General features: G+C 38.2%; 2 protein-coding genes across 8 annotated transcripts in view; both read left to right on the top strand.

Moving 5' to 3' along the window:
* Window positions 1-325: 325 nt before the first annotated feature.
* Window positions 326-20,225, top strand: part of CPNE1 (copine 1) — a 53,429-nt gene continuing 33,529 nt past the window's right edge. For 2 of the 7 annotated variants that reach the window (XM_079982283.1, XM_079982277.1), the window contains exon 1: window positions 326-453. The gene's annotated coding sequence lies outside the window, so the exon portion shown is untranslated. Of the gene's footprint in view, window positions 454-713; window positions 843-3,569; window positions 3,657-7,652; window positions 7,795-20,225 lie in introns of those variants that run through there. The other 5 variants (XM_079982279.1, XM_079982278.1, XM_079982281.1 and 2 more) reach the window with 5 other exon arrangements.
* Window positions 7,674-11,920, top strand: RBM12 (RNA binding motif protein 12; the record flags this gene model as incomplete). The annotated part of the gene is made up of 1 exon (XM_079982276.1): window positions 7,674-11,920. The coding sequence occupies one exon, from the start codon at window positions 7,674-7,676 to the stop codon at window positions 10,314-10,316; it is 2,643 nt and encodes an 880-aa protein (XP_079838402.1). The 3' UTR covers window positions 10,317-11,920.

Raw genomic sequence — 20,225 nt, forward strand, 5'->3', positions numbered from 1 at the left:
AGAAGTATTGGCACCTATTGTATTTCATGGCAGGTCGGTCCTAATGTTTACAAAACTTTCCCCACCCCACCCCCTTTCGGCTACTGCTGATTACGTTTCTGTTGTCTTCGGCGGAGTGGCTTTGACCACCTGAAAGCTTTCGCCGCACCAAACGTGCGAAGCCTGCGAAGGTACCACGGGAGGCCACCTCGAAGATGCGCCCGCGCTTTTCCCTCACCAGGGAAGATCCCCCTCGCTCGCTCCGCTTGCCTTCGCCACACAAGCTCTCGCGGCGCCGCCTACCGCAGGCCACACCCTCCTCTCCTCGCCGCAGACGGCCCGGAGGCGGTGCAGGCGGGCGGCCATTTTGTGGCGCTGCTCGGTCGCTGGCGCTGGGGCTCAGCGCGGGGAGCGGGGCCTGAGTGGCGAGTTAGTTTCCTTTCTAACCCACTTTTTTCCCGTACAGGCCCCTCGGTAAGAACTTAGCACTTCCCTGGCGGCGCCTCCGGCTCGCCGGGGAATAATAGTAGGTGGGGAAAGCCGGGCTTGTCCGGCTCGGCTGCGAGGGGGAGCGTGTTCCCCTCCCACCTCAGCTTGCACAAAGGGTGGGAGGGCGGGAACGAGGCCTGAAGGGAGCGGGGGGTGAGGGCCGCGCTCCGGAGCCTCGTTGGCTCCTCAAGGCCTTGGCCTGTAACTCTCGCGTGGGGTCTGTAGGTTGGACAGGCATTTAGCCTCGCGAAGGCATTTTGGGCCTGGTGCGCAGGGTTGCTTGGCTGCGCCTGAGCGACGGTGCTGGTTCGGGGTAGTGGAAGAGCCGCCTATGCGCCCCGTGGGTTTGTGACCCCCGTTTCTTTTGGGGGTAGGTGAGTATCGGCGGCTCCCTTCATAAGTGGCCTGACTAAGCCGAGCTTCCCTGGGAGCATCCCCGGGGCCGGGTCTTAGGGCGGTGCAGGCGCTCCCATTGTAGGGGATGACGGGGGCGAATGGAAGCGAACTCGGTAGTGTAAAACAAAATGGCCTGAGCTGCGGGGATTTTTTTTCCCCTTGTTTTTTTTTGCATCGACCAAAAGCTGTCGCAGTACGCCCGATTCTCTGGCGTCCAAGTCAAATAAAGACTCGTCCTTGTGCAGATTCGAAGTGGTACTGGACTCAGTGTGAACAACGCCGTGATGAATTTTCGAAAGCTTTCGATTGAGATCTAGCGTCCTGTTTTCACGGTTTTGTTTTGGTGGGGTGGTCTCCAGGTACACACACCACTGGTTGTTATTTTGGTTAACTGCGCTCTGTGAAATTTCTGGGCCCTTCGTGGTTAACAAAAATTTAAATTCGCGGCATGAAATGATACCTTACATGTGAAACCCGGTGTCGCTGTTTTAAGTTGGCTAAAAAGATTTTAAGAAACATTTGGTTCTGGAGGATGACTTCAGAGTTTATGGTTGTTCTTTAGGACTCCTGGGGTGGATCTGTTTCATATCTTCACTGACATGGGCGTGCTCATCAGGTTATATAACAAATTCATTTGTTATAGAGCGATAAGGACATAATTTGTATACAAAATTAATTTATCGTTCCGAAATTTGACTTCATGAAAGAGAGCTTCATTGTTTGCTGTATTTTCCTAGTTTCTTTATTTCCTCTGAGGGACATAAATGGAAGGATATTTGCTTTTTAAACAATAGGGCTGCTGTAAGTAGGTAAAGTAATTGATGATTATTAGCCAAAGATAAAGGAAGGTGATAGGAATTAAATTTGCCAATTGACAATAGAACAGCTAAACTTACATATAGGTACAAACTGTTAAGATGCTATAAAAAGGCTTTTCATTTTTTAAAAAAGTATTTTTCTTATGTATTTTGATTATTAGGAAATACTGGCTTTAGTTTTGTGTTGACTTTGAGTCTTCAATTGTGAATCCCTTTATTCCAGCACACTTTCCCTTCCCCTTCCCCAGCTACTGATAAGCATAGTAATCATACATTTTTAATACTGTTTGTTTGAAACAAAGCTCCAAGAAAATGCTTGGTGTTGGAAAGTTACTTTGTACTTAGGAATGTTCTGCTTACCTCATGAGTAAAAAAGAAGCTTATCATAGGTTCTATAGGATTTTGGTGTATATTTCGGAACTCAAGGGCAACATACAAAGAGTATTCATTGGGCACGAAGGAGTCATTAAGACCAGGGATAAATTAATATGACAGAATATTTCAGCATATCTGGTAGTATGCTTTTTTTGAAAAGGTTTTTGATTTCTGAACATTCTTGCTTGGAATTATGCATGCGGCATAAACCACAGAAAATAGTTATTGGAAAAACTGAGCATGACGGCAGACCCTTTTGTTGAATAGAAATGTGCACTGGGAACTGGTTGGAGAAAAATATCTGTTAGCATTTATATTTTGCAGTGAAATGACCATGTGGAACATTATTAAGCTATTTAGAAATGAAAAAAGGCGATCTCTCGAATTGTACAAAAAATTGTCACCAGGATAATTGAAAGATTTCAGATGCTGAAGTTTGGCTTGTGCTGAATAATTCTCACATGAATTAACATATGTCCTAATCTTGAATTGTAAATAGTTTATAAGGTCAGGTAGTGAATGAGTTCTTGGGTTTTGCTGTTCAGACAGGTGTTTTACTTCAGATTTTATGTGGGAATTCACACTGTTTAAGTTTTGTGGTGCTGATGTTGATTTGTTCCTTGAAAGTCTTTGTTTTGATTAATTGTTATTTCCTGTGGTCAGCAAATATATGGTTTTCTTTAAATAAGGCATAATTACAGATATCACCTGTTCATAGAACTGCCTGTCAAGCCATTCATGAGATGTGTGGAATTCAGTATTCATTTTTGTTTCTTTTCTTTCAATGGAAAATATTTTCAGGCTCTGCAGATCAGGATTTCCAGATTACATTAGGGTTGTGTGTGTTTAAGTACTAGTGTATATAAACTTGCTGAACGTTGGACACAATGATTGTTTGAAATACTGTTTGGTCCTGTGCTTTGAGAAGAAGATTGTCCTGTTTGCAATTTATGTTGGATTGTATTTTGATTCTGCAGCTCTAAAATAAGCAAAGTTAAAGAAATAGGAGGAAGTGTATTGTGAGGTATTTGCAGTCTGATTTGGCTTCAGCAAATGTGAAATGACTTTGAAAGGATGTTGTGTTTTGGTTTATTTAAAGTACTTCTTAATTGGGTGAGAAGTTGTAGCATTAGAAAACTATTCTAGTTTTCTTGATCAGGAAAAATAAACTAGCCCTCTTTATGAAATGACACAAATCAGCTATCTGAAGAGAGAATGCAAAGTTAATTTCTGTAATGAATGTGTTCTGGCTTTTTGTTTGTGTTCGTTCTCATGTTGAATATTTTTTGTTTTAAAATAAAAGTAATTGTTGCTATCAAAATGTGTGAAGCTGTGGAAAAGACCAAGGAATGTATATTTCATGCACTCTCAAACTTGTGGTTCCCATGTATTGGAGTGCCTTATGATGGACATTGTCCCAGACTGTCATAATACACAGCACATTGTGGACTGCTAACTTTTAGTTATGTGTTGCTTGCATTGATTTTTGCCTCCATTTATTCTTTATTTCAGTCTAAAAGTTGGTTTTAATTGGTTGCCCACAGGATTGCCTTGGCTTCTACTACTTGTTAAGGAAAAAAAACACAACTCTCTTGGCAGGTAAGATACTGAAGATGTATTTATGCTTACTGAACACGCTTGGATAATTCAAAGTACTCAGGAAGATAGAGCCAGTACATGAGTTACTTTAAAAAATTTAAATCACCTAAAATATATGGAGGTCCCCCCCCTTTGTTGGCCTCAAGTTGTGATTTTTTTGGTAAAACTTTCTGTGGGTAGAATTCTTTAAGATTGAGGTCTTTTTAGGGTTATGTGGTTTTTAAAACACCATTAACTCTTCTGTATAGCAAGTTTTGTGTAGTTACCCAAATTGTCTAGTCATGTAGGTTTAAAAACAAACAAAACCCAGGTGAGTTCTACTCTCCTAGCTAAAGCTTGGCAGCTAAGTCTTTAATTTGCATTTGGTGTTTGAATACATTTTTAATATAATTGTAGCTCTTTGGTGTTTAGTCTGAAATAATTAATACATTTTGTGATGCATATCAGTGTTAGCTATATATTTGCAAAGTCAGATTTTTATATATCCGTGCCCCCCAAAATACATCCTTTACATATACCATGATGGTTATATCTACAGCCTGTTGTTTTCTGGAGAACTGTACTATTTTGCTGCTCAGTCTTCTATGTAACATTTATGAACTGATGTTAAATGGCTGTGCAAACATTTGTGTCTTGTATTTTTAATAAGTATCTCCAGATGAATGAATTATTTAAAATGGAAGGCCATGTTAGGCAGCTTTATGACATTATGGAAGAAATGCATTCTTTGAGATAATGGCCCAAAGATTAATAATTTAGTTTCAAATATTTTTATCCTTCTCTCTATCTAAAATATAATCAAAGCAGCTATTAAATCTAAAACATCATGTAACTACAGTTTGGTATAAAATAAACAGCACAGCGTAGCTTTTTGGTAAGTATAAAAGACAAAAGCTTTGTGAACTACCCACATGAAAACAAATAAAGATGGAGCCAAGTAGACATCTCTCAAAATGACGTTCCAAAATATTTGCACATTGTCAGAAAAGGCCCTGTTCTATGGTCTACCAGTGACATTTCTGGTGATGAAGAATGGAACAAGACTTTGGTGTCTCAATATTTCAGCAGGTTCCTAAGACAGACTTAATAGTTTTGATTAATAGAATGTATATATCTGGACTGATTTATCTCAAAACTCCTTATGGTTGCAGAGAAAGATTTGGCTGTAAACAATACTATTGCTTACTTGTGATGATTGAAAGCATGTCCCTGTTTTGTGTAAGATCAGAATTTTGGTGCACATAGTGCAAGTGAAATACTTATGTAGGTCATATTAGGAGGCTTCTACTTTTTCCAGACCAAGGACCAGTCTAAAGTGCAGACATGTGTTTGGGCATTTATACTTAATTTTCATCATACAGGCTTTGTCCTGTTTGTGCAGGGTTGGATTCCTGGTGCCTGCACACATCGGAGCATACATAAGCATACTCTTTTACGCCCCCAACTTGTGTTCAGACCATTTCCACAGACCACATTTGTTTGGCAGTAGTTCTGCTGTTGCAGTCTGCTTTAGATCGTGGAGCACCAGTTGAATAACTGTGGTAATAAGGTATGCAACAAGGTATCTTCAGACAATACACCTTGATTTATGGACTTAATCCGGAAGTCCGTTCTTAAACCAAAGCGTTCTTAAACCAAGGCGTGCTTTCCCATATCAGCGGGGGCCTCAATTTACAAATGCAACACTCTCAACAGGAAGCAGAACATGTTCTGCTTCCAAGGCAAAGTTCACAAAACCAAAACACCTACTTCTGGGTATGCAGCTTTCTTAATCCAAGTTGTTCATAAACTAAGCTGTTCTTAAACCAAGGTACCACTGTATATTTGTGGTGGGTCTTGAACATGCAAAATTGAATGTTCTTCAAAAACCAGTTGAAGATAATAGAACTTGAGCCTCTGTGCAAAGGTTCCAGTCATAGACACCCTCAATAACATGGTTTACAGTTTATTCAATCTTTTAACAAAAATGTTTTAGCCTTTTTATGATGTGCTGAGGTCTGTATCTACTGAATAGGCCTATTCACTCTTTTGATTTTGCTGCTTAGGTTATGATTATAACACTTCTGCAGAATAAATGTTTTGTAGATGTTGCTGTCTAAATAATAATAATAATAATAATAATAATAATAGTTTATACCCCGCCCATCTGGCTGGGTTTCCCCAGCCATTCTGGGTGGCTTCCAACTGAATATTAAAAACAATACAGCATCTTCCACTAATATGTTGTACTAGTTTTGAATGCTTGCTTTAACTTGTATTAAATTGTTTGCTTGCATTTGAATAATCTACATTTTCTTATGCTTTTAAATTAGGGATTAATAAACTTTTTAAAAACCTTTTCCTATTTCTCATTTGCAAATCTATTGCATAGTAATTTGTATCTGTGACTGTCATAACATTTTAAAGGTGACACTGCAGATTTCGAACCTGTTTTATTTTAAAAGAAAACTCTTTAATTAAGAGTACTTACTACAATAAATATAAGCAACATTGTAAAACTGGACAAAATATATTACAACACAAAACCACTGTTATCAGCCTGAAGGGAAGGGTTTAAATAAAACAATAACTATTATAATTATAATTATAATTATAATTATTTCTACCAGGAACTAAATGAACTTCAGAAAGACTGTGACATCATATTTTTACCAAATATGATGTACTGTATCCAGTACATCAATAGCCCTTCCAGCACTTAGACATTAGGATGAATGTGAAGTACTCTCTGTATCTTCATGAGATTTAGCATTATTAGTGGATGACTTTGAACCTAGCATAGATATATTGAAAAAATGTTTAAATGAAATTTGCTTCCAGTATTCTGGTGGCATAAGCTGGTTTCCTGATTTCTTTAGTAATGGGAAAATGTGCTTGTAAATCCCAGGCAACATGGCACCTTTGGAGCATTTATTTTTCATACTACTGGCTACTTGGTTGTTTCAGCTAAAGTTCATTTTATAGTTCTCTCTGCAACCATAAGGAAAAAGGAAGGTTCTTCTGATGAGCTTCAACTAAATCAAAGCCAATTTATTGAAAATTTTATGATACTTCAAAAGCAATTATGTAAGTTTTTATCCCTTCATGTTAGCAAGCTGATGAATGGTTTTAAAAACATTTTCTTTTAACAAAAAAGGTTTTCTTTTTAAAAAAAAGAAATCATGAACATTTTAAATACTATTTCCTTTATCACATTATTTTTCCTAGAGATGCCAGTCCTTTTTTAATTTGGGAAGGCTTTTAACAGTACTATGTAGCTATTTCAGAGTGGCATTATCTGAAACAGCAACATAATCAAACACAGGGTGCAGGAGAGGTGTATTACTGGTTCCTATCTGACTTCTAAAATACATCTTGCAGTGCCTGGTAACTCTAGAGTTTTCCATCCAAACACCAAACCAAGTATTGGCTTGCTTGTATAAAGGAATTAATGGCTTTGTGAAAGCTGCAGAGTAGGAGGAAATTCTTAAAAAAAAAAAAAAAAGAACAAAAGTGAGGAGCAAGGAATAGGCTGGAGAGATTTCATGTCTCTAGATACCAAGCAATGTGATGTATAGGAATTTTGAAGTAGTTATGCATTCCTGTGTGGGACTGAAATATAAGATTGTGACATAAGATAAGTGTTTTAAAAATAAAAAGTTCGTTGGTGCACAGAAGCCTAAAATATTATTCCAGCCTTGAGCTAAATGAGCTTAATGCAAGAAGTTTGCTTTTGGATTGTCATATCTGAAGCTGGTGTTCTCCAGAAGGATTTGTCTTGGTTCCAGTTTTTGACTGTGTTCTTGTTAACAGCCTTTAACATTCCATATTGCAATTTACTGGAAAGCTTTGATGCAATTGTGCTTTAAAAGTACTTTGTAGAGAAAGCTGCATAAATAAAGATCACAAATTGTAAATTGATTTAAGATCTGCAGGAGCTTTTAAACATAAGTATCTAGGTTAAGCATATGGTGTCTTAAATAGTCTGACCTAGCCGTTGCCTTTTCTCATCTGCAGGTGTGTGTGTTTCAGCGCAGCATGGCTGTGGTCATCCGCTTACAAGGTCTCCCAATTGTGGCGGGGACTATGGACATTCGCCACTTCTTCTCTGGATTGACCATTCCTGATGGGGGCGTGCATATTGTAGGGGGTGAGCTGGGTGAGGCTTTCATCGTCTTTGCCACTGATGAAGATGCAAGGCTGGGTATGATGCGCACAGGTGGTACCATTAAAGGGTCCAAAGTAACACTGTTGCTGAGCAGTAAAACTGAAATGCAGAATATGATTGAACTCAGTCGCAGGCGCTTTGAAACAGCAAATCTAGATATGCCACCAGCAAATGCTAGCAGGTCTGGGCCTCCACCTAGTTCTGGAATAAGTAGCAGGGTGACTCTTCCTACGACAGTACCTAACTTTAACAGTCCCTCTCCTAGTGTAGTTACTGCAGCTACTTCAGTTCATGAAAGCAACAAAAACATACCAACATTCTCCACTGCCAGTATGGGAACTGCTCCTCCTAATATTGGTGCTACTTTTGGAAGTCCCACCTTTAGTTCCACCATACCTAGTACAGCATCCTCAATGAACACAGTACCACCTCCACCAATACCTCCAATTCCAGCTCTGCCGTCATTGCCCCCAATGCCTTCCATTCCTCCCATCCCTGTCCCACCTCCAGTACCTACACTGCCTCCTGTTCCCCCAGTTCCCCCAATACCTCCTGTACCTCCTGTGCCACCTATGACCCCTCTGCCTCCTTTATCAGGAATGCCTCCAATGAATCCCCCACCTGTAGCACCTTTGCCTACAGGAATGAATGGATCTGGAACAGCCATGAATCTGAGCACTAACTTGAATCCAATGTTCATGAGTCCCATAAATCCTATTCAGATCAATTCTCAAAGTGGTGTGAAATCACTTCCTATCAATCCAGATGATCTGTATGTCAGTGTGCATGGAATGCCATTCTCAGCAACAGAATCTGACGTGAAAGACTTTTTTCATGGACTTCGTGTGGATGCAGTGCATATACTGAAAGATCATGTAGGACGAAATAATGGAAATGGATTAGTTAAGTTTTGTTCTCCTCAAGATACATTTGAGGCCTTGAAGCGAAACAGGATGCTGATGATTCAGCGCTATGTCGAAGTTGGTCCTGCAACAGAGAGACAGTGGGTGTCTGCAGGAGGCCATATAACATTCAAGCAAACCATGGGTCCTTCTGGACAAAATCATCCTTCTCCGCAGACTCTGTCTCTGTCTAAATCACCTAATGGTCAGAAAAGATCCAGATCCAGATCACCACATGACCAGGGCTTCTGTGTTTATTTAAAAGGACTTCCTTTTGAATCTGAGAACAAGCATGTAATAGATTTCTTTAAAAAGCTTGATATTGTGGAAGACAGTATTTACATAGCTTATGGACCCAATGGGAAAGCACTTGGTGAAGGTTTTGTTGAGTTCAGAAATGAAACTGACTACAAAGCAGCTTTATGTCATCATAAGCAGTACATTGGAAATCGTTTCATTCAAGTACATCCCATAACAAAAAAAGCTATGTTAGAAAAGATAGAAATGATTCGGAAAAGACTGCAGAACTTCAACTATGATCAGCGTGAGATCATTATGAATACTGAAGGGGAGACTGGCCCTTCTAAACTATGTGCACATATATCCAATATCCCCTACAACATTACTAAAATGGAAATCCTTCAGTTTCTAGAGGGACTGGCAGTGGAAGAGAACTCTATACAAATTCTTGTTGATACTAATGGGCAAGGTTTAGGACAAGCACTGGTCCAATTCAAAGCTGAAGAAGATGCTCGTAAATCAGAGCGCCTGCATCGAAAGAAACTAAATGGGAGAGATGTTGTGCTAAGAGTTATTTCCCTTGAAGAAATGAGAGAAATTGAGAGAAATCCTCCCTCCCAGGGGAAAAAAATGTTGAAAATGCCATTGCAAGGGAGTGCACTAATGCCAGGAGTGCAGAATGCTGGTGGGGATAAACATTCTTTCATAGGTAATAGCCCCAAAGATGCAAACAGTGGTCCTCCTTTTCATTTTCCCAGCAATTTCAGTGGGTCTAATGCATTTGGCCCCCCTCTTCCACCTCCAGGAATAGGTGGTGGCTTTGGTGATTCAAGGCCAGGGATGCCTTCTATTGGAAATAGTGGCCTTCCTGGTCTGCCTGGTTCAGGAATTGATGTTCCGGGTTTTGGAGGTGGGCCTAGCAATTTAACTGGGCCATCAGGTTTCACAGGAGGTCCTCAGAACTTTGGAAATGGGCCTGGTAATTTAACTGTTCCTCCTAACTTTGGTAGTGGACCTCCAGGTCTTGGTGGTGCGCTTGGACATTTAAGTGGACCTCCAGGGTTTGGACCTGGACCTGGAAACTTGCATATTGCTGGGCCACCTGGGTTTGGAGCTGGCTCTGGAAAGCCAGGGCCAACTGTCATTAAAGTTCAGAATATGCCCTTTACTGTATCAGTGGATGAAATTTTGGATTTCTTCTATGGTTACCAAGTAATCCCGGGTTCAGTGTGCTTAAAATACAATGAAAAGGGCATGCCAACGGGTGAAGCAATGGTTGCATTTGAATCTCGTGATGAAGCAATGGCAGCTGTTGTTGATCTGAATGACAGGCCAATAGGCTCAAGAAAAGTCAAACTTGTTCTAGGGTAGCTGTTAATATAAAATGTTTGTAGAATAGATATTAGTGCTGTGATTTATGCATTCAGACTGTTTTATAGTAGCTCCAGGTTAGAACCTATAAATTGTTTAAACTTTCCATTTGTTTTGATTTGACTGGTTTAATTGTTTACAGAGCAATCACTGCAAGGGGAAATGTGCAGTTGTTCTACCAGTACAGATACATAAAGAAGGATTCTCATAAGTAGAAAAAGTTTGCTAATGCTAAATTAACCATGCAATGTTTATCAAGGAGTCTAGATTGTGTTTTTGTTTTTTTTGAAATCTTGGATGAGGAAAACTGTCTTGATGAAGTTAGTGATCTCTTAGTGGGTGCTGTTGCAAGCTATTGTAAAATAGGAAGTAGCTATTTCTAGAGTTGCTTAAAAGCTGGCTGAATTTCTTTGTTTACACAGGTCAAAGTTTTTTTGTTTTTGTTTTTTGGGGGTTATTTTGCTTAAAAGTCCCGAGTTTAACTTTGCAACTGAATAAAGTCTAAGTATACACAGATTGTTTATGTACCTTATTTTTTCAAAGATTCTTGGTGTATGGACAGTGAAATTATGTACATTGAGAAACATATAGGCAGTTTTCCTATACATAAACAGAACAATCTGTAAAATTCCAGCTTTTGTGGAATAATTTTAGTTCATATTTCAACTGACTGTATAGAATAAGGCTTTTGCCACAAGTGCAGATACCTTCATTTATTACTCTGCATCTTTACTGTATGCTTAATATTGAATACATGGAGGTGCCATACCATGCCACAATTTGAAAGTATAACTGTTTGATTAGATGGATTTGTTAGGATTGTATGTTACAGTTGGGATAGGATCCTCATCACTTGGTTTTTGTACACTCTGTATGTTGTGTATATTTTTGAACCACACCCTTCTGAAATCTCTTGGTTTATTAAGTGAACATAAGGGACTGATGCAAAGTGTTAATGTTAGCAATCATTTGTGTTACTATGATTCCATGAAATCTTGTGAATTATTGCTATGATCACTTAAGATATTAAAGCATTGAAATGTCTCCCGTCACAAATTGAGTTCTTAAAGTCTTTCCAATTGATTACATTGTTCAAATTCTGTGTAGAATTGTCACTTTCTTGGTAGAACTCTCTTATGAAAGAGGGAAGATGCAATCAAAGACTGTCCATGATTAGATTCAACAAGTTGCCTGAAAAAACACTTGCAAATCATTGTATATTTAAAAAACATTTTAAGCTATTCTGATCCCAGTTAAAGGGAAACAGTGTCCATTAGAGTTGGGTATGATGGAACATCTGAAGTGCACAGCCTGGCATAATGTAGACGTGCAAGTGGCAACCATTCTATTCTAGTCATCCAGTGTGTTAGGTGAATGAAAAAACATGCTGAATTGCTGCATCATGAGAGGATTTTGCAGTACAGTAATTTCAAGGATTGTGTGAAAGTGTTGCAATGAAGTGGTGGCTGTATTGCAAATTTTGTAATTCATGGATTTGAAACTGTTTTGACAGGAACAGAGATGGTGCATTCCTGAAAAATGACATGATTGTACTACACTGTTAAAATTACTAAGCCTCCTGTTAATAAAACTGTCTTTCTGAAGTTTCTTGCTATCTATTTTTAATTGTCTGGTGTGTTTCAACAGCAGACTTCTTTTATTGAACGGTCAATAAAAATATTACATTTTGAGGAAATGGCCTGAATAGGGAATGAGCATTTTCTACATCTATTTTTAAAGTTTGTTCTCTAATTGCCAACTAGTTTGCAATCATATGGGTATGACTGCAGGAAGACAAATCCTGAAAAGTAAAATAATGAGGTTGAACTGAAAAGTTCTGTTTCATGAATGAAATGACTTCTTTCAATCACTGGTGGCTATTTCCATGGATGGGCAGTCCCTTTAATGAGTGGAATGGAACCTTTGGATTTAGCCCAATGTTTTATTTCAAGAATTGGTTGAATTTTGAAAGTAGTATGTAGATGAATTGGTAACCGTACTTAAATATTGAATAATCCTAGCATTGCTTTTGTTGATGTTAACTTCAATTAAACTGGTGGTTTTTAGTCCTCTCTCACTTAATGGTTTTGAACGCTTCCTTTCACTTTGAAGTGGGATTGTTAGATACTTCTGCAAATACTCTAGAAAATACAGCAGGGTACTAGGAAACTCTTGTAGATGTGTTTCTTCAGATTGTTATGCAGATGGTGTTTGAAATCCCATCTGATTCATATCCTGTATACTGTTTAAAAATTAAAAAATAGTGCACTAGTAAATCTCTTAAAATGAGAGGATATATTTTTCTGAAGTTTTTTTAAATTGCAGCTGATCTTGCTAAAGCTATACTCAAAGCTTAATATTTATATTTGGTGTTTATATACTCTCCAGTTAATCATGTCCTCTGGTCAGTGGCTATATTGACACTTAAACACATCAGTATACATATCAGATATTGGAAAATTCAAGTGATGTTATTATAGGGGTTTTCTTAGTGGTGTACAAGCTGAAATTAATTTGGGAGCTTGTGTTAAAGTTTTGACGAGAAGACAATGTTTTCCTGGAAAATTCTGCAAGATGGATTGGATCCTAGAAACCACTTACAGAATGTGCTGTCTCACCCACTCCAAGATTAGACGATCTTTATGTATATGGAGAAGGGAGTTACAAGACACCACAGAACCCACCTTGCATTAACAGAAATTTATTCTTCCCATACTAGAGTCCCCTTTTATTCCAAATAAATGAGTAGAACAAACAGCTAAATTTTGCTTATTTTATCTAAGAAAACTTTACAGTGCAATCTTATGCCTATTTACTCAGAAGTCAGCCCCATTGAGTTCAGTGGGACTTATTCTTAGGTAATTATGTATAAGATTATATTCGCAGTATGATTTCCAGTGTACAACAGATTGTCACCCTCATTGGAGTAGCAAAATAATATTTGTTTAGAGATGAAAGGCCAGATAAATACAAGCAATATGTCTTTAAGATTCCAGTTAGATTTGTCTTTAATATTGGAGGTCCCAGTGGCATCTGTTAAATGAAACACTATTCACCAGTTTCACCTAGTGTGCCTGCTGCAGTGCCTCCTGGGCATAATTTGCCTTTCTAAAGTTATCTTTGCTGTTAACATCCATACTGCATAGTGTTGTATGTAGGATGTCCAAACTTCACTTTAAATAGCTGCTTGGAACTTATCCTGCCAGTATATATTATGTTTTAATCTTAATTCTGTTGGTTGGATCCTGAGAGAAAATGAGTGGAACTCTGCTCGCACAATGGGGTTTTCTTGGCTCATCTTCCACACATCAATCCTCTGTGCCCCCTGGAAAGCTGTTCCTGAAGGTCAAGGGTCCTTTTGAACACTCTTTGATGGGGCATGTGACTGCAGCAGGAAATGGGTACCGCTTGAGAGGGCTGCCTTGTACAAATGGAAGTGCCTTTCTGCTTTTAGGAAATATCTTTGGATCCAAGCCATTGAGTACAAGTAAAGTACTGGTCTTGATTGAAAGTTCAGAATTGGGGCTTCTGAAGGGCGTCTGATTCTGTGCAAATGTCTAAATTCATTGAGATCTTTAGAGAACCTACTGTGAGTACACCTGCTTTTGGAGATTCAGTGCATGGCTAATGGGGATAGAGTACTGTGAGTGGTGATGTCGAATTGATGGAATAAATTGATAGAACCACTTAGCTAGCCCCTAACTTTGCTAGCCTTTAGCTAACATTGGGGAGCATTAGATGGATTTAATTATATTTTTTGCTCTGCTAACGTTATTTAAGGAGCAATATTGTAGAAGGCATAGTGAGTCTTGTTTCTAAACATGTAGCTGATGTTCTCTAAGAGTATGAAATTAATATACTTCTATATGAACAGTGGCTTCAAGTTACAAGAAAGGAGATTCCAACTAAACATCAGAAAAAAACACACAGTAAGAGCTGTTTGACGGTGGAACGGTCTCCTTCGGGAGGTTGTGGGCCCTCCTTCCTTGGAGGTTTTTAAGCAAAGGTTGGGTGCTGTGGATGCTTTAACTGAGATTCCTGCATTGCAGGAGGTTGGACTAGATGACCCTTGGGGTACCTTCCAACTGTACAATTCTGTGATTCTATAATACAGTTTTCTAGATTTTGATTAGAATTTTATAAACTGCCTTTCTGCTTTAGAGTATTTGAAGCAGTGTTCAGGAAAAACACCTAACAGTACACTGCCAAAGTATACGGCACTTTATTAAATCAAATACTACACAGTTATTCACCATGAGGAAGCCACTTATTAAATTCTAACTACGAGAAAGAAGAAAAACGTATAGAAGAGAGATAAAGGTGGAAGGAATAATTTTTGTCTTCAGCTGCACACATTTAGGCATTTTGTCTTTGGGTGAGAAGCCTTTATGGAAGACAGACATTTTGAGATGTGATACAATATTGATTTATAAAGAGGAGCAAACGGTAGAGCCATTTAAGTGAGCTAGTGGCTTTTGGGAAGCAGAGGACACCAAACATGATGGTGCCCAATGTTACGACACTTCGCTGCAAAAGCAACTATTTATAATGACTTAAAATAATTTCTGTTAGAAGACGCTGTTGTGTTAAAACAAAGGACTTCCATTTTTAAAAAATATATATCAGATATTGTGTTAGAAAATAAAGCTACCACTTGGTGATTCAGTTAAGGAAACCTATGCACATAAGCAGGTTTCTGTGTATTTTTTATTTAACCAGATTTCTGTTTAATTTAACAATTTATATCATGTTTAATTGTAAGCACCTCTAAGAAGTTTACATAAAATACATAATAAATATTACAACAAAGAATAAATAAATATTGCCTCAAAAAGAAGTTTTTAGCAGGCACCAAAAATAGTACAGCGAAGGCACCTGTATAATGCCGAAAGGAATTGCGTTCCAGAGGAGGTGCGGCATTAACAGCATTGTAGGCAGTATTGAGTTCAGTACACTAAATAGGGGTCAGCAGCTGGAAGTGCTTGTGCCAAATTCAGCCAGAGGCAGAAGAGATGTTGAGGCTGCAATATCTGTGGCATCAGCTTGCTGGCAGGCCACTTTTTAGGGACTGCATGTGGGATTTTGGCAAATAAGCATCTATTCATTAAAGTGAGAGGAAAACACTGCTGACTTGCAGCATACAGAAATTGGTTTTTGATCTGTTGTTGGTCTGCCGATGCATAAGACATTAGTCCTTACACTGCATAAGTGATTGATTGTAAAGAGCATATGGAAGGGACACTGCCAGATTTCTGAAATTGTGATAATTTCTCGTAGTGAAAAATGCTTTATTTTGGTGTTTCTATTCTACATAGCATGGTTACTTGTGCGAGGAACTTGGCTTTGTGTTTGTATTTTATAAAAAGCAAAATTCTGCATTAAAAGAAGAAAATTCCTGCAGCCTGCCTAAATTACACAACTTAATTTTGCTTGTTTTTGCTTCTCCTTATTTATTGCCCAAGCACTTAATCTCTGTCCATGATACCTAGAGAGTTGGACTTTATATTCAACGTTTTCATGTAATTCATGGTTTTATGTATTTATGCAGACGTGTGTACAGGCAGCTTTATTATTTTATTTGTTGTGTGTGTGGCCAAGGACATATGTCTCTCCCAGTATATCTTCACAGCTGCCTTTATGAAGAATAGTGACTGTCCAAGGATTTACACAGTGCTCTTCATGGCTTAGTGGGGATTTGAATGTGGGTCTCTCCTAGGTCCAACAAAATTCTGTTGTAGCTTAGGTGTGTGTGCACAACTGTGCCCTGTTGTAACTATTATTTTTGGTGCAATACTAAGTTCTAATTGGTAGCAATAAGGTTTATTGCAAAATATGCCTGAGCATATGAAAAGTGATAGGTTGCAGGTACTCAAGCTACAATTGCGGCAATTCAGAACTTTTTTTGGCAGCCTTTCTTTTGATTTCAGGTCCTTTCTGTGGATTTTGAGATTTTTAGGTTAGCTAGCTTTGGCCTTTGCAGTACAGAGTTTGGCGAAATAATTACTTAGTAACAAGTTTAGAAAATTGTTGTTATTCCTTTCTTCTGAATTGTACTTCTTTTACTCAGAACAAGTTTAAATGTATTCAGCACTTAGATGGTTTAGCTCACAACTTTATTAATACATGGGCCTTCCACCAAAAACCGAATGTGTCATATGTGAGAGACAGATATTTTTGTGCTAAAATTGGTTACTATGGTGCAGCAGAACATTAGTTTGCAGGTTCAATATGAGGTTTGTTCTCTACCTTTTAAACCAGGATTTGCTGAATGATACTTTCTCTTAAACTTGTTTAGGTGTAGTTAACAGATATTTCTCAAATACGTATAGATTAATTCCAGAGTAGTTGTTCCCAAACTCCCCCCCCCCATGGGCCACTTGAAAATTGGATGGCAGACCACTTAGTTATTTTTCTTCCTGTTGTAGCAATTGTCATGCACTTGCAGATGCTGTGTGATTTTTACTTGTATTTAATTGTATTACAACTTGTATTCCAGAGAATAAAATTGTAATACTATATGAGAAATGAAAAGATAAAATTCAAATGAATATTTATTGTGGACATGCAATGGATCACCTGGGTGAAGCTCGCAGACCACAGTTCAGAAACCCTTGCTATAGAACCTTGTTAAAGTTTTCAGAACAGTGAAACTTTGCATACAAGTAATGCGATGCTTAATTTAAGGTGCATGCATGGCCCTTGGGAGAACTATCCTTTTTTGCTTGGATTATTCAAACATTTTTTTCTTGCATTCTTTACTGTTAAGCTGTAGGTCTAGTGTTGTGTATTGGATCTGGTTATTGCTATGGACAATAAAATTAAAATCTAAACTTTGACTATAGAATACTTGAAATTATACTGTATAGATTGAAAACTTCCTTTAGCAAATCAGTGTTGTCAGTCATCCTTTGTCTGTTGGTTCTATTACTGGAAAATGGTGGTATTTTGACACTGGCCTATCAAGAATACGGTTGTGATGCTAAAGAATCCAGAGAATTACATCACATTTAATATACATCACTTTAGGTAAAACGTCTAGCTAAATGGTTGATTGGCAGTCGGTGCATTTAATTTGCTTGGATTAGCTCTCAGGGTTCTAGCAAAGTGTTTTGTTCATATCTATGACTCATGTGGCCCTCATGGTAGTATTCCCAAACCACCTCAAAGGTCTATAAGCTGTAAGGCAGTTGGCTCTGCTTACTCACACAGCGATGATGACCAAAAATATTTCTCACTCTATCACAAGACAGTACAAGTGTCAAATCTCCTAAAGAACAGATACTATGATAGATTTGAACTTTGCGGACTTAATACTAGTGCAGAAAAAATTGTGGTCATTGTGTGGATGACCAGTACCAGCTACCTTAAGGTCATTGTAAAGACTACATCCCTTGAAAAAATAGATTTTGAAATGCACCGGGAACAAAGAATAGTCTGCCCCTCTCATCATTATTGTGCGTATCTTACCTTTAAACCTGGCATACAGGTATACATTTTATGAAATAAGAATAATAAATAAATAAAGTGCCTGCTGAAACAGGAAAGCCTGTCAAGAACCTGGAATTCAGTAGGGAAGAGTTCTGCATAATCTCAAAGCAGATTATCAAATTTGGTAGAAATTCAAATTAGACCAAACTAGAGAACACATTTCCATGTAATAAGGAATGTGCAGTCAACACTGGAAAAATGCTTCACTCAAAGTTAACCACCTAAAATCTGGTGCTGCTAAGATTTGAGAATTCTTTTGTTTCATTTCTGTGCAGGGCTGGCTGTTAGGAATTCTTCTTTAGAATGAAGGCTCAGAGCAGTTTAAGTAGCAGCCTACTGCCTACCCACCCAGTAATTGGATTCACTCTTGCTTAGCTTCACTGGTGCACTCTGTGATCTCCAGTTGAAGGGTGGTATACAAATTTAATAAATAAAAATTATAAATGATAGATTTTCCTAATAGAGCTACTCCAAAGAGAAATGCTAACAATAACTATATGCAAATTATGCACTTGTTTAGTTGGGAGAGTTTTTTATTTAACCAATGCATGATTTTTCTAATGAAACTGAGAGGTGGCCATTGAATTTCCTCACATGTATGCAGAAGCATTTCATGCTGCCTACAGAAGCTGCTTTGTATCCAAGCTTACAATGTTTCCAGGCATTCAGTACAGTAACTTCTAAAAGGTGAAGATTAGACATTGATTGCCAGTCGATGACAGGTGAGTTACAAGACTCAGGTTTTGTTAAAATGGTATCTTAAAGACAACCATGAACCAGTGTTGTCTTTGTAACAAATTTACCATGTAGTACTTGAAGTATAGATCTGGTGCTGGAAAGAAACAAGTGGCTAAAGAATGAACTAAGCATACACAATGAGAAATGGTGGGAAATACACTAAACAGTAATACATCCTGGCATTTGGTCGGTTTTCAGCTAGAGGAGGCTTGCAAAATCCCCCAACTTTCAAACAGTAAATAACAAATAAGGTTCTAAGTTGAGCAGCTGTTTTCTCTATAGTTAAGGGAAGAGGATATGTTGATCATCATCACAAATGGGAACTGAAGGTTTCACTGAGATAATGAAACTGCATCTATAATGGCTTATTGCAGGGGTTCCCAAATTCGCCTGGGGACTGAGCTTCATTCAGGTGGTCCACAGTGTGTTTGTGGATTTGTGGTTGAATGTGGGGGTCTGCACATCCATTTCATTAGTCATACTGATCTTTAATTGTATTTTAATTGCTTCTTTTATTTAATACATTCTATGGAAATCAAATTGTAATACAATATGTAAAATAAAAGATGCAATTAAAATACAATTAAAATCATGCAGCATATATCATAATTTAATACAATTACCACAACCAACAGAAAAGTTGGTAAGCGGTCCTCCAAGACCTTCAGCAATTTTCAAAAGGCCCATTTGGAGGAAAGCATGGGAACCACTGGCTTATTGGTTTCTGTGGGATTACAGGGCAGAAACTAGCTAGTTAGCATTCTCTGCTGGTAGCCTTTCAGAGAATACAGAGCAGGTGACAGATGACTTGACAGCTGTTTCACTTGTCTGGTTGCAAATGTGTGTTCCACTTTATATGCCCCATCATACATGCATTTTTAGGTTTGTGTGTAAACTGTTTTAAATGTACATTAAGGTGGTTTGGCTTGTGACAATATCCTTCTTGAAATCATATACTACTTGGAAGTAAAATGATACAAGTATAGTCAATAATGTGCTGCAAGGAAGGATGCAGTAAACTTAAAAAAGTAGTGTTGCAATATTAAGGGAGGTTGGGATGGAGGAAAAGTAGAAATGATATTCAAACTGAACGTTTTTGCATAAACATGTTTGCTATGTGTAGCTGTATGTTTGGGTATGTATAACATACTCAGAGAAGACTGGTTTATGTTGGTATTTGCTTCTTTCACCTATAGCCATAATGTCTCATACAAAGGAGTCCTTGGCATTTAAGCTTAGTGTTTTCATCCAGCGTAGGAGTATTTTAATTGTCAGATTGCACCTCTGTGCTGCACTATCCATAGTTACTCTGGTGAATGATTTTTATGTATTCTTCTAAATATATGACCTCCTCAGAACACCTTAGCAGGAGTTAATGAAAAATTAATTCAGCCTTCTACTCTACAACTCTACAAGGGGATCCATTTCTACCACTAGTTGCACAGCTTTGAATCTGGAGCAGGAATAACTAATGCTGTATGTTCTAATTCGAAATCCTTACTGCTAAATAGCAGCAGAAAAATGTAAATGCAGCAGTGATAGGCACAGGGATTACTCCTTTAAGCGTAGTAGAAAACTTGTTCTCATGGAGGAGACTGACTAACCAGATGTCACTGGATTTGCACTGGCATAAGCTTAGCCTATATTCGTGGTTGTTAGATGTATATAGAGTTTGGATAAAGG

This window comes from Podarcis cretensis (genome assembly GCF_951804945.1).
Source record: "Podarcis cretensis genome assembly, chromosome: 6".
NCBI lineage: Eukaryota > Metazoa > Chordata > Lepidosauria > Squamata > Lacertidae > Podarcis > Podarcis cretensis.